Genomic DNA, 14,906 nt, shown 5'->3' on the forward strand with positions numbered 1-14,906 from the left:
CCTTACCATGTGCAGGGTCAAATTAAAGAAAGCCAACGAGACAGAATTATAAAAAGTTCAAAAACTGTTCAGATAGAATACGGAGTGCCTAGTGGTATGTAGGAGTATAAGTATGCAAGTACTCTGTAAGTACATTGTACAGATATAATAATATTAAGTACACTGTATAATAATAATTATTGTATTGTATTGTACAACTACACTTATACAATGATTACAGTGTATTGTAAACATTGTGTAGCTGAATATGGTACTACACTGCATTTGCATTATGGATCATCGGACAATGCTAATTTGCTTTCGATCCTTTTACTGCAATAAAAATAACAACACCCAAGACGGAAACAACGAAACGGTTAATGGCTAAACACCGATTTAAAATCTTTGATCGATTTCGCTCAGAGGAAGCCATACAAAAAATCCCATTGGGATAAATAACGATTTAAGAAAAGGCAGCGCTCGATATTTAAGCGATGATATGTAAGTTCATCGGCCAGACACTATAAGTGGCATATGAAGGTTTTTAAATTGTTTTTTGTATTCTACATAATGCAGCAGGTTTTTCATGGGTTACCTGTCAGGGCTGTCACTGCCACCGCAATCAGAATTTTAAAGAAACAACACATACCTAACAAGAGCCCTGCAACAAATAGATATCCCACCGTCAAGGTGGGTATATACGCATTATGCCACCGTCCAGTATTTTTAATGCTAATACATTTTTCCTGTCGTGGCTGTTTGGGGTTAGGATAAATTTTTTTAGCTCAAGTTGCGATAGGTTGGTTCATGACAGGAGAATGGAAAACGTGTGGACTTGCAGTCACGCAATGTTATTTTTGTAAGCTGGGGACAGATATCCGAATAACTACCAGCTTTACCTCACTTCTGTCAGCGTATTTTTCATGGAAACCTCAAGGTACTTGAAGGGTATGTGTTCAACTTTTAAGCAGCACCAGAATTTTGGCCATACGGGCTAAGTGATAGCAATTTTCAACCACGCAGCGACGTTCTGATGCGGCGAAAGATCGAATACTAATAACTAATAATTGTTCTAACTTGGAAGTTCCATATGTAATAATAACATCAAATCCACCGATATGTGTCACCGGCAGCTTAAGCTTGATAAATCAGCTACAGTATTTTCCGGAGCGGACTGACACCAGTTGGCAGTCGGTTAAACTAGAATAATTACAAAGACTAGTCTTTGAATTATTTAGTATTTACACACTTTGAACACTATTTAGTTTACGGCTTGTTTTCATCAGGTCTATGGAAAGTCTGTAACCAAAATGTTACACGATTCTGATTCGCACATGTTAGAGGGGTGGTTTAGCACAGCACAAGCATCAAGTTACACAAAGGAAGATACTGTAAAGGACTATCTATAAACTACGTTCCCGAAAATTCGTTCTGTACGTAGTTTGTGTATGGTCTCTAACTATAACGTTAATTACAAATTTATAGTACACGAATAATACGTAATTTGCACAGCGAGTCCGCGACGGAATGTTTTCGCTGACTGCGAAGCAGACAAGAAAACGCCACTTCGTGTTTTCACTCTGTATCAGATTTTGTTCTCCCACAGACAAATTTGTGCCAGTGTGGAGCATGTTTAAAAAAATGTTAAGAAGAGTAAAGCAGATAAATTCTGGCGTCTGCCAACTGCAGAAAAACTCGTTAAATTTCGAAAGAAATTGAAATTCATTCATACGGAAACAGACAAAACATCAAACAGATTAACTTTATTATGACTCAGAAACGTTATTACGTTAATTTACATAGTCTACCAAATAACTTATAAATACTACGCCTAGCCCCACAATGGAATATGGATCTTCGCAAATTTATGTTGGAAATTTTTTTCCCTAACCGTGAGTGATCAGAAGAATTCCTGCATGAAGGTGTCAAGTTACATGAAAATTTAAAATTCTGACTCGTGTAAAATCCCTGACCTACATCTTCGATAGAATTTCGGAACTACGAGCACCTATGCCCATTGCACAGCAGTCGAATGTCTCAGTTTACAAGGACACAAATTTACTCCCATAGAAGTTTCTCAGATTGCAATAAAACTGCCGCTAAACAAAAAATAAAACACCAAAAGAACACAAAACAAAACAAGGCGGTCAAGTCGATAAAAGCCGTTTAACCAGATCTGGATTTTTGACTACACCGGCGAATCGACTGCCCATCAAAGCTGGGTACAGCTGCTCGTAAAGCTCAGAAATGACGCGCTGCGATCGTTGTGATATCAAATTTCTGCAAAAGATAATTATTACAACGCTATACCTCTTGAGTCATACATAATTTTGATGTTTGTAGCATTTTAAGACTTCAGGTTTTAGCTGTTACTGATAAATTATTAAGGAGTTAAACGGAATTAAGAGCACACAGCTTGGAAAATCCGTACGCGTACAACAGATACACAGTTTAACATTGCGAGGATCGAGCACGGGATTATGATGTCCCACAACCCGCCTTCCAGCCGGAAATGTGTAACTGTGTATCGCACTCCCCTGCTGTATGATAATTCCGAGTAACCTGTATTGGATAAAGAAAAAGCGTCTTGCACTAACTCCTTACCGAGTGGGAACAGACATAAGCAATCGAAGCTCGCTTGAATTATACTCATCTGAACTGGCCAAATAACGATCAAAAAGCGTCTGCATTAAGCAAAAGGATACGTTTAATATCGACAATAAACATCGCAAGAATTGAAATGTCTTACCAAAAACTGCTCCATTTCCAAATCGTCCGGAATGACTCTCTGAAAACCCAGTGAAATGTAAACGAGAGTGGTTTGATTTGGCTGCAGCTTCCCTAGATGGTCTTACTGTTTCTTCTGGCGATTTTAGAGTTTCTAACAAAGGTCGCATCCGTACAGAAGTCAATACGGAGTGCACAATGGAATTCACCAATGTATCAATATGGGCTTCACACTGAAAATGTAAAGCAAAGATGCATAATGGGAAATAACAACTCAAAATTATGAGTAAAATTTAAGAACGTTGCAAAACTTATTTACCTGCTGTTTAATCAGATTACTGCGTGGATCTCCCAACAGTCTATCCCCACTGAAAAGTGTACTCTGAACCAAGTACAAGCAATTAAGCAGGTAAACAGCGGACACGCTGGGGCTGTAAGGGGTAACATGGCTAGCTGATTCATTGCACATCTGCAGGAGCGGCTCCAGGACAATGCCAATCAAAATGTCCGCGTCCTGTCCGGCTTCCCGGTCATCGGCATGCAAGGTTTGCTGACATACAATGATCTCTTTTAATAGTGTCAGAGCGCTAGTAAGCGATTGCACGGGCTCCAGACTTTCAGAAGGGACCTCGATCTTCTTCCCGATATGCGCGGCTAAGCTCTTTAATCCAGCAATGTAATGCGTATGCACGGCCGTGGCAGATTCCACAAGGAGCTTTACTAGCGCATTTTCATCATTTTTCACAGATTGTCTGCCATGTTAAAGGAAACATAATACATAATATTGCATGGACACTTTCAAACTGACAAGCATACATGGGAAGCAGTTTTTATACAAAGTACGAAATACTTTTGATAAAATACCTCGATTATTTACTCACTTTCCCAAAATACTTCGCATATTTACCCACCTGATCTTGCCAATATAAAAATTAATCCAATGACGAATTTTATACAGCACCACTGGGCTCGGACTGGACTGCAGAATCCGGTCAATCCTGGATTTTAAAGCCCCAACCAAGCCCTCTGTTATCATGTTCATAACCTGACACATCTGACTGTCCGCTACTGCCTGGGGAACGTTTCGCGTTAACGAACTCCAGTAATCTTTTTCGGTGGCTACGGCCTGGTGAATCCATCCCAAAATATCCGTGGCATAACGAAGTGTGTCATATGAATGCAATTCCAGCGGCCGTGCACTCACTACAATACAAAGGTGCTCATATCAGAATAAATATTCACCATGTAGTTTAAAAGACACAAGAAAAATTGTAAGAACAAAGGTAACATCCCATCTCATGCAGTCCATTGCTAACTCCACTTTTTCAGCAAATTACTACAGTATTAGCATAACTAAAATTTTAACAATGATATTCGCATTACGAACTGATAATTAAACAAGTACTCACACGAAATATTAATACGACCATACCATCCTGACGGAACTTACTGGACGACCCTTGAGTAAGGGCGCTAATAAAAGCGTTCAATAGGTATGTCTTTCTTATCAGTGCGTATTCCTCTAGGACAGCGCCCAAAATGGCTGGGCGAAATGACAATACTTCCAGGGCATGACAGAACAATGGCGTCACAACTGGAGTTTCCCCAGTCAATTTGCGAGATTCCTCCATGCACCAGCGATATAGTCGTTGGTATGCGGTCTCCTGATACTTTCCCACTGATTCAATAAGATGCAGACCCAACATTTCGGACGCCGATGGCAAACGGAGAAGATTTTTGCAATCTTCGCGAATGGTATGTGTGCGATTAAGAGCATCGAAAAACTCCTGTGGATAACCAATGAAATTTTCATGCCCGAAATGAAATTAAAAAATGAACAAATGAAATTTTCATGCCAAGTAAGAATTTAACTAACCGAATTATACAAATCGATCAAAGCACGAGAATTAAACGGACAGTCATTAAACAGACAAATATTTGTACTATAAAAATGTGCAAACAAACTTCAGAAAGAAAACGGTTGTCGCAATATTATTAAACAGTTTAGTAAGTGTTAGCCCAGGTGTGTCCACGAATTACATCATTAATAAAAAATACGACTAATCAGCACCTGCAACACTACGCAGAACTGAAAACCTCAAAACACTAATAAAAACAAAGGTAGCAATCCAATTCTTTTAAAACAGTTGGCAAACATACCTGGTTTACTGGATAATCTGCTCTGGTTAGCAGATCGATTTCTCGAGAAGTGAACATGAAACGCGCGAAAAACGTTTTCGCCAACCGTAACTTCAGATCGTTTTCCTTCCTGTCAAATGTCAATCGACATTTTAAATGCAAAAGCGTACAAATAATGTCAGCAAAACAACAAAAAACGTAACCCACAGTGCCGTGTCAATCGCACGAGAGCGATCCATAAATTTCCTGGAGCTCTCCTTCAATGCCCGAAGATATTCAATTTTTTCCACAATGCTACTGTGCACGATTCCCAGTTCAGCGTATTCTTGTTCCAAATTCTGCAAACGCAAACCTTTTTTCTCAAAAAGTCGGTGACAGATTACACAAACAACTGCACATTGCATAATGCAACCGTACATGCATACTTTATTCGTTCTGCATACCTAATTTTAAGGATTATGCTGTTATACAGATACAGGAAGAAATCTGTTGCGGTACTTGCCAACAACACTTTCTCCATGTCCATCTTAAAATTCTTGTGTCCGGCAAGAGCCTGTTTTTCAATTTCGGTTTGAAGATTTTTGCCGTGCATTTCCCTTACGTTCGTGGCCAACGAACCGTAATTATTCAAAGCGGCGAACAACTCCTACAATACAAAAACAACCCCAAAAAATCGCTGCAAACCAAAAACAGTACACATCTTCAAAAATCTGGCAAAAGCAATCCAGAGCTACGTACTTGGTTCACAGGTGTTTCGCAGATCCTTCGTACTCGCAGCGAGAAAGGGTGTTCCGTACGCATTTCTTCCAGATCAACTGCATGATTATTATGGAAATCGTCACCATTTGACAAAGCCTCCATTTTACTCGAAAACTAATAAATGCGGTTAATATTTACCAAACGCTTTACTTATTCGAATATCAAGAAGAAAGAACTGGTGAATTCAGAAAAATAAGTATAAATAACAACTCATCTTGTTTGGGTTTTCTCATTTCACAAATGCATGCGCAGTATGAATTCTGCAAAATTAAAACAACTACCACCCGCAAGGCGATTCTGCCGATAGCGGTACCACCATTTGTCGGCGGTCTGAAGTGCTGAGGTAGAACATTCTGTTTTAAAAACTGATTAAATGAAAAAAATTTCGTACGAGTTTTTACAACTTGCAAGTCGCATATATCAGAGTATGATTTGCACGTGTGGACACCGAAAAGTGGCCTAATTAATCAATTTTCTGCATAAGTTTTCTTGTGGTGTCACTACGACTTGCCGAATTTTTGCTGCAGCATGCAGGTATTAGTATTGCGAACGTGACAGCAAGGCAGTACCGGACTTCCGGTTTGATGGAAACTTGGTGCCTGTAAAAATCCTTCAGTTGAGTTAAAACTCAGCGTTACTGTCTGTGTCAAGGTCTCTCAGTCGTTCAGTCATATAGCCAAGACAGGAAGACTAGGTTAATTTACCGGCAATGTAACCAGAACTAAAATGACAGTTATGGACATAATTTCGAAGTTACTTGCGTACGCCCGACCTGGCAACATGATTTCTTACAGTACGCATGTCTTATTTTCGCCCAGCGATGTACATATAGCACTTATTGTTTTCATGACAGTCGACAATTTAGAAGCATTACTCTACGCATAAAAAATTAATAAAATAAACTCTAGGCAAATACTTCAAGCTTCTGCCGCGATCATTATTGTTACAATAAAGGATCATTGTTGTGTAAAATTTTTAAAGCAACGATATCAGCAAAACAAAATTAGCCGGTTGACGATGTTTCTCAACAAATTACTCAAGCTGCAAAAAATGGACTGCATTCAAAGTGGAATGGACGCGAATCGTCCAAGCGTACAAAAACTTTGCGCGGATGTACGCGAACGCTCTGCAGTGTGTGATGATCAGGTGTAATATTACTCTTGATCGGATGACTTCTCCGGTAGTGGCAGAACTTGACCGTTTCGTTCTTTTGTCTTCAGTTTGTCAAATAGACTAGCAACCTTTTTGTTCTCATTGTCCGCAGATTTTTGACCTTTATATTTTGGAGCATTCTGGTCAGATACCGGGGTTTTCATCGGGCTTCTCAGGAGGTTCAAGACGTCCTGAATTTCCTCGTCTTGATAAGGATACGCAGGATTAGCCATTTCGGGGGCTGGTTCGTAATCTCGTTCATCCTCTATTACTTGCCGATCTTTGTTCACGTTTTCCATGTAAGTCTGCTCATCGACATCACGGGGAATCATGGCAAAATTGATGATCAGCTCATTCTTATCTGCAACGCTTTCGTTGGACAACAGAACTGGTATAGTGACCGTTTCTATCTGTGGAATATAACCAGGCGCTTCGACGTAGATTTCGTATTTGCCGGGTACCAGCAGCCGGAAGTAGTCTCCATATTTAGCTGCAATTAAATTAATGAATTCATCATTCATAATAGCAGCACCTTTGTGGAAAATAATGAAAAGCAGCTTTAGCTAGATCCTGTGACCTTTTATGTTAAGTTATACATTGCTTGCAGTCACCTCATTTTCTCTCGGTATATGTTATATGCTTCAAAAGCTTCAAAAGAGATAAAATATGCTATATAGAGATAAACTATACTGCTTCAAAAGAGATAAAATTGTTCTCATCTGCAGTATATCTATATTCTACTCGTAGTACTACGACACTGCTCCGTAATTAATTTTGTTGATTACTGAATGAATCAGGTATGAACTGCAGTATTCTCCTATTAATGTGTGTGCGTTTACGTCGTAGATAATTCATAGTATCCGGTTGCACCTTGCTGTACGTAGCCGTCTTAGGGGAGCGGAAAGAGGAAGAGCGCCCGTTTCTAATTACGGCTCTAGCTACAGTAGTAATACCGTACTTACTTGATGTGGTGTTATGAGCAATGCGTTCTCCGTTCGTTTCATTGCGCACAACAACAATCGCGTTTGTAATGGGGTCACCAGTGATCAAATCGTACACCAGCCCTTTAATCCCCACGTGGCTCTGAAATTACAAAACAGTTTGGATACTAATAAGAAAATAGTTATTCGAAATACCAATGAAAAATGTTTTGGTATGAACGCTTTTCATGATCACCGGACCTGGGAAAGCTGGTTGCTAACAATGAGAAATGCGCCACATAAACAGTTAGTCATTTAGCTCGAATTGAATCGGGTTTAGCTCGTCAAAATACTGTACTGTTTTTCCTCTGAACAAAGAGCAGGGCAAGCTGCTGCGATGGGGACACTATTAATTCAGCTCTTTTTTCATGTTTCAGTTGTTACAAAGAAGCTTTAACGAAAATAGCGTCGCAAAACAAAAAGGACTGTTAAAAGGAAGTGTGTATCTGTGTAACACGTATATCCGCCACACCCATTTCGGTAAAATTAAAAGTAGGTTATTATGGCGGCAGTCACGGGTTGCATAGTGGGTGCGCTGTGTAAATTAATTATGACTTTCCATGAACAGATAAACAGTTTTATCAGCATGTGAGAAAAATTCTGTTGCTTGTATTTAAGCATAGCCAGAATTTAACAGAAGGTCCATCAAAATTGGGATGCCGTATGCCTGTTTATAAGCTATGAGCGTTTAAAATGGCGAGTAGAAAACGACTGTTAATTTTTCAGCATGACTTGTGGAATGGCTACCAGTTCCCAAGGTTGAAATACTGCTTTAAGCGTAATATTTATCGCCTTTCGCGGTGCCTCTGTTAGATTCCTTCTCGTATTGACGTGGTGACCTTTAGAAATCGGCATATTCCAGCCAAAAAATTTGGCAGGTTGTAGCGTTATGTCTTGTTTACACAATCTTGTACATATTCCCACTTATTACCTGCCACATAAAGTTGACTAAAGCGTCCATATTGTCGTTCCAATATCGTTTCAGCTCCGATTCTTCTGGGAACTTCCGACATCCCAGCTCCATCGTCAACTCAAAGGCATTCGATGCCAAATAGTTGAAATCTTGCATGCCTACGTATATAAAAAAGAAGGCGGTTATTTGGCATAATAATATGCAGTAATGACTTTTTCAAGGAATGCAGATGAGGCGAGCATATGACATAAACTGCCACTCCACCGCCATGGGTTCGGTTTATTACCTCCTTTCACGCTGTACCAGTCAGCCCCATTAGTGATGCCCTGTTGTTTGGCAAAATTAATTCCATTGCTCTCGCAAGCATGCCGCTCAATGTTCATCATTTGCTTATGTTTGCCCGCATAAGCGAGGGCTAGTTGACGAAAAGTGGCATCATCCGGTGATGCAGTGTATTCCTCACTTGGTTTCCCGGAGCGGCTCTCATCATAGGGGTAATTCACGACAAGGTCACCGCCGTGCAGACTGGCTGATAGTACAAAGGGATTATCAAAAATCCATGTGACGAGAGACAGTGTTTCCGGTTGCATCTGCCAATAATGCTTATATTAAAAATTGTACATGTGCATCTTGTTCTTGAATGCTAGAACAAAGGGTCCGACTCATAATTAACATTGCTGAGACAATACAATAACAAGGAGAAGAAAACGAACAATAAGAATATGATGCCGTATAAGGCAGTCTACAGGGGGAGAGGTTATGGAAAAATAATTTGCTTCTCTCTCTCATTTAACTTGGTTTTTTGGTGAAGAACATCACCGAAATATATTAACCTGATAATATTTTTTGAAAATTGAAAAGCGGTGTTCCAAGTACCTTACCTGAGAAAACTGATTGGCAACCTGTAAAATCTTGCGGTAGTTCCCGTCAACAATCTTCTGATCTTCCGCGTCATATGCCAGCTGGTTAAGGTCAGGAAAGTCGCGGTTTAGATCAACATCGTTGGCGTTGGTGCGTCCTTCCAGCCAGTTTCCCTTCGAACCGGTTTGCGCAGCTACGGCGTAACCATCAGGATTCGCTGTTGGCAAGATGTGGATGCGCGTGCGTTCTATCAGTTTTTTAATGTTCTTGTTGCCGGCTGTGTATTCATTGCAGAGATATCCGGCTAAGTGCAGTAACATTTCCCGTCCCACGATTTCATTTCCATGGATGTTGCCAATGTACTTAAACTCGGGTTTCACTAAAAACAATACCGCATTCAGTTGCTAAACCTACTCATTAGAACTGATGGAATGCTTAAAAAGTTATGAATTACAGACAAACATAAGTATATAGATCTTGTCATTTGTCACAGCTAATTTAAAATAACAGAAAAACGGCAGCTGTATACTAACAAGCTAGCAGATAATTATAGCTTCTGAATTACAGTACATTAGCCATCAGCTATAGTTTCGTCTCTGTTGACCTTTGCCACACCTGTTGTGCAGTTCTCCCAAAAAATGTTCGAACACCTTAATCTGTGTTGTATTATTTAGCGGATCAAGTACTAAAGTATGCTCTTTTATTTACAACCATGCAGAGCATAGGAAGTCAAATTCCATAAGACACCCCAAAAGTCTAACACAACAATTAATAAACAGAAACAAATCATTCTTTGATTGGGGGATCGTAGAGTAAACCGCCATGAGCGTACAATTATTATGAAGAACTGCTGCTACACGTGGAAGCTACCCGTATTTGCATAAACAGAACATTATTTTGAGTTTAAAAAGTAGAAGTATACGACAAACACAAGCACATACCCTAGTACTGCCATAATCATGTTAATTAACTGCCGTTAGTATTTACCATCAAACTAGTCTGTTAACGTTACTTAACGCCTGCCGAGACTTTTTTTAAGCAACTACGATTGAACGAAAGACCTACGCAGTTCATGGACGCCAGGAGTGCTAGAAAACTCTAACACCCATAAAGGTGTTCCCAGCACCGAAGGGTTTTCCAACTGGTAGACGCGGGTAATATTAGGACACTGCTCGGCCACACTAACAAGCGTATCTTCTAGTTCCGTCTGATCATGGTGCTTAAAATCGACCTTGATACACAGAGCATTTCCCAAGAATATGATGGACAGGAAAAAGCGCAAGACAACCATGACTCTTCTGGCGATTTTGTATGCAAAAACCGCTGACCATATGGTGGCTATCAGTCAGTGGGTATTTTCGTCGTAGTCTTCCGATAAATCACAAGCCTGACTATATTTGATACAAAATGAACAGGATGTGTGTGCTGACACGGCTCGAAGAGGTCCCTATAGCGTTGGTGCGATGTGTTGCATACAGCGGGCTTCTCCCTGCAGCAGCTGCTGTCACTGTACAGAGGATATGTACTTGAACACGACTGATCTGGATTTAGGGGAAGGTGCCGGGATTTACGTAAATGGCAATCGATTTTCTCCATATCTAATGAATCAAGTGCGTCACTGGAAATTTTTGCTGTAGGATCAGCAATGCGTACCGTGAGAACGACAAAAAGGACTGATGCAACCGATGAAGCAGCGCTTGAACGGCGCAAAATACCGTTTTCTGGAAGCGGATTCACAAATATCTGTACACGTGTATGCAACCGGAATAGACGTCCTCTGTAAGAACAGAGGTATGACTGTGGGGATGCCGCGTGACATAAATTTTTATTTGTGTACTCGTACTTCGCATTTGGTTTATTAAACGAAATAATCTTGACTATACGGTACTCGTATACCTACAATATATGAGCGAAAGTGCGTGCACCTTATACATATCTTGAATTCGATTCAGCATTCAGCAAGAATGGTCTTTAATAAAGTTGTAAGGGGGTGCAATGCAACAAAATTCCGCGGTAAATCACGTACTGGAAGTATTAAAGTATTAATATAATTATAAAGTAAGTAGTTTCAAACTTAGGGCTTTGTACCTGAAGTTACCCTGAATTATATTTCAATGATTTCATTGATTTCAACCGTAAACCTTTTGTGGTAATAATACGCAATAATGTGAGCTAATAATAATTTTGGTTGTTATAATAACCAATATAAGCAGACCTGAAACTATAAACATCAGTCGCGGATTTGGCATTTAATATACCGGTAAATTTACTCATACCTTTCAGGATTTATAATAACTGTGATTAGACAATTTTCGTTATTTCCGTTTCGTTCGGTTCAAGTACAAGTATTGATAGAAGTATTTCAGGATGCGTTTTGGAATTACTGCTAATAATGTTAATGTAACTTCAGGTACAAAGCCCTAAGTTTGAAACTACTTACTTTATAATTATATTAATACTTTAATACTTCCAGTACGTGATTTACCGCGGAATTTTGTTTTGGACCCACTGTGTTAAACCGTACTAAAATAAATAGACACTGTATTTATAGAACTGACATTGATTCTATATAGTAGATGATTGTAGTTTTTATGGTGTTAATATACTAACCACATGAATCCAGCCATACTAATGAACAGACAAAAAATCTCACAATACGTTTTCAGACTTGACTAATCATATGGGATATTAGCTCATCTCACTTCAAACACACGAAATCGATCTATTGTTAATTAAAGAAAACAAACAAATGACTGATCGTTACGCACTAAACGGTGGAAATACAAGCAATGCAGTCTTACTAACAATAATTACGCTTATGAGATTTGGAATTATAGGAAACACGAAAGAAAATAATATTCGATTGCATGTGTGTCCCGTCAGTAATTCGATCGAACGAAAAACTATCTTGTCCCAGGTAAACTTTATGGTTTCGGTCCTGTCATACTGGAAATCTTCTCCCAGGCGCCGGTCGCCAGATTCTTAGCGCTTTCCGATGCCTGTCGTGCTAAATTCTTTCCACCTTCCATGGCGTTCATTGTGGCGGTTTTTGCCGTCTCTGCCACATTGTGCACGGTACCCATTAGGCCAGTGGGAGGCGGGACTTGGCCACCGGCATAATTAGCATCGAAGGGCTGCGATGGATCCGATGGTTGGGCGGTTCCCATCGACATCGACTGGTTGGATGTGTTGTAACTGTCATTGCTGCCAGCCGAACGCGAGAAGTCAGCTGGACCCGAGGATTTGGTGAAGTCCGGGGCGCCACTCGGATATGATCCACCGCCACCACTTCCCGACCCGCCAAACTGATCCCAGTCACGGCGCGTGTTGCTCATTTTCTGCGAAACATATGGATTTCGTCGTACTTTTACACCCACTTGTACTGCCTGGACTTGTAGTTCATGTTCTATTTGCACCTCAAGTACTGTACATCTGGAATTCGGAACTGGGCATAGTCGATTAATTGTTATATTAAGCATACTTGATCTGTTCACCTCTACAATATCACACTCTTAAATATGTACTGTAATAATTATATGTGCAAACTTAAGTAAAATACATTACGATAACACGAGCACACGCACAGGACATTCGACCATTGCAGAGAATTGTGCATTATATGTAACTTAACCATATCATTTTTTACATCTGGCATGCTGTTGAATTGTTGTTTATGAAGTGGCAGAATTAATCACAAAACGTCAAGGCATGTGCTTTAACTGCTAATTGAATAATTCACTATTTTGAGGTACTGTATCTGGCGAAATTAAAGCAGGTAGCATATTATTAATTTTCACAGTAAACATTCTGTTTAATCAATTCATGTTAAAGTACAACTGTTTAAATAATTATTATGGTACTCAACAATTTCAGCGGATATCTCTTACCCAATAAGAAGTTTTAGGAAAAAAAATTTAAAATTATACTGACGCCTGGCGAACTTTGTAAGTTTTCAAACTATGATATGGCACGAATGCCAATTATTTTTCTGCTCCAGTGCTCCTAATTCAATATTAACAGTCACATAGAGATTTGTATGATGCTGACCAGCTCAATTTCCGGTTATAAATTCGTTGTCTGCCTTTCTGTCGAGTTTGTTTGCCCTGTTTTCTTAAATAATTAAGATATTGAATTAGATTGCGTTTCTTGAATTTTGCACTATTCTAGGATACATATCAAAATTCGCTTTCCTACAAATAAGATTAAGTTAAATACTTTCCAATCGTTTCAAAACTTGCAGGTCTCTAGAGCCCAAGCTTTTCTATGATAGCTACATATGAGAACGATGTCTGCAAAGCATTGTATTAATAAAGCTTAATTAAGAGTCTATAAGTGGTCCAACCAAATTAAACCTCTTTTCTATTAAAGGTCAGCTGCAAAATGGTTGTGCCTGCTGCAAATTTTCTAGCACTGCTTATAAGTTTTCAAATATTTATGGTTGTACACAATTTGGGTAACCTCATGCAGTAACTGTAGTGTGTAAAAGTTGAAACTGTCGCATCTTAAGCAATCTGTCTGCAGCGGCTTTCTCCGATGCGTGCACTGAACAACGCTTAAATGGTAGATACTTGTACAATATACTGTCAGTTTACTACGCATGCTAACTGGTAAGCAATTAATTACAAAGGTTATCGCGCCATTTCTTACCTGCTCTAACGGCGGATGTCAAGCTGGATTAAACAAATTAAATTAGCGGTACAAAAGATGGGGAATATGGGGGAAAATATAGAAGGCTTATTTGCAGGTACCCGAACCCGTCGTGTGTGAACCGATCATGATACGCTGATCGGCAGCAATAAGTACAACTTGGCAGCACGGAGCCTGGTCCCAGCAATCTATGGCATAAAAAATAGGGAATGCCTCCCCTCACGGTATGCAATATGTTACGTGTCCTGTAGCAGCGCGGGTTGCTGGGCTGGCTGTAAAAAGTTCACAAGCGCACATCACTGCAGCGGCAGCAGGAGGGCATAGGAAGAAAAAGAGGATGAAGCTGCAAAATTGTGCATAAATCGATTTCGATTTCGGAAGGATCGAGACTTGTGCAGCATGTGCAGCCGCTCCATAGACAGGCAACTAGCCTGCACCCCATATCGACTTACAGCCCATTCAGATTCCTACACGGGAAGATTTTGTCATGCCTAAGTAGGACCAAATGGGTGAAAGTTAGCACGAATAGTTAAATGTGTGCTGCATGTACAGGGGATGCAATCATGCAGCAGTGTTGCCTATTGGGAAGTTTGCCGGGAAGGCGGCTGCAGAACAACAACCAATGTTCCATTATAACAAGTTCACTATTTTTTTAATCGATATGTTATTCTGATGATGAATGTCTTTGTCCAACTGCATGCTTCATCCAGGCAAAACGCATGACCAGATGATAAAATATTGACTTGTAC

At 39.8% G+C, this 14,906-nt stretch overlaps 3 protein-coding genes across 3 annotated transcripts; all 3 read right to left on the reverse strand.

The window, feature by feature from the left end:
• Positions 1 to 2,013: 2,013 nt before the first annotated feature.
• LOC129585852 (conserved oligomeric Golgi complex subunit 6-like) lies at positions 2,014 to 5,819 on the reverse strand. Its single transcript, XM_055478736.1, has 11 exons — positions 5,584 to 5,819; positions 5,348 to 5,491; positions 5,053 to 5,183; positions 4,867 to 4,975; positions 4,157 to 4,493; positions 3,618 to 3,909; positions 3,026 to 3,458; positions 2,835 to 2,939; positions 2,729 to 2,767; positions 2,584 to 2,663; positions 2,014 to 2,259 (listed from the first exon to the last, which is right to left on the reverse strand). Exons 1-11 carry the CDS (start codon positions 5,704 to 5,706, stop codon positions 2,127 to 2,129), a joined length of 1,926 nt encoding a protein of 641 aa, XP_055334711.1. The 5' UTR covers positions 5,707 to 5,819; the 3' UTR covers positions 2,014 to 2,126.
• Positions 5,820 to 6,380: 561 nt separating this feature from the next.
• Positions 6,381 to 11,185, reverse strand: LOC129585853 (carboxypeptidase E-like). The gene is made up of 6 exons (XM_055478737.1): positions 10,576 to 11,185; positions 9,531 to 9,889; positions 8,936 to 9,239; positions 8,668 to 8,807; positions 7,719 to 7,839; positions 6,381 to 7,246 (listed from the first exon to the last, which is right to left on the reverse strand). The coding sequence occupies exons 1-6, from the start codon at positions 10,799 to 10,801 to the stop codon at positions 6,759 to 6,761; spliced, it is 1,638 nt and encodes a 545-aa protein (XP_055334712.1). The 5' UTR covers positions 10,802 to 11,185; the 3' UTR covers positions 6,381 to 6,758.
• Positions 11,186 to 12,083: 898 nt separating this feature from the next.
• LOC129585854 (uncharacterized) lies at positions 12,084 to 14,658 on the reverse strand. Its single transcript, XM_055478738.1, has 2 exons — positions 14,158 to 14,658; positions 12,084 to 12,848 (listed from the first exon to the last, which is right to left on the reverse strand). Exon 2 carries the CDS (start codon positions 12,843 to 12,845, stop codon positions 12,435 to 12,437), a length of 411 nt encoding a protein of 136 aa, XP_055334713.1. The 5' UTR covers positions 12,846 to 12,848; positions 14,158 to 14,658; the 3' UTR covers positions 12,084 to 12,434.
• Positions 14,659 to 14,906: the final 248 nt, after the last annotated feature.

This window comes from Paramacrobiotus metropolitanus, unplaced genomic scaffold (genome assembly GCF_019649055.1).
Source record: "Paramacrobiotus metropolitanus isolate TYO unplaced genomic scaffold, Prichtersi_v1.0 Parri_scaffold0000018, whole genome shotgun sequence".
Taxonomy (NCBI): Eukaryota; Metazoa; Tardigrada; class Eutardigrada; order Parachela; family Macrobiotidae; genus Paramacrobiotus; species Paramacrobiotus metropolitanus.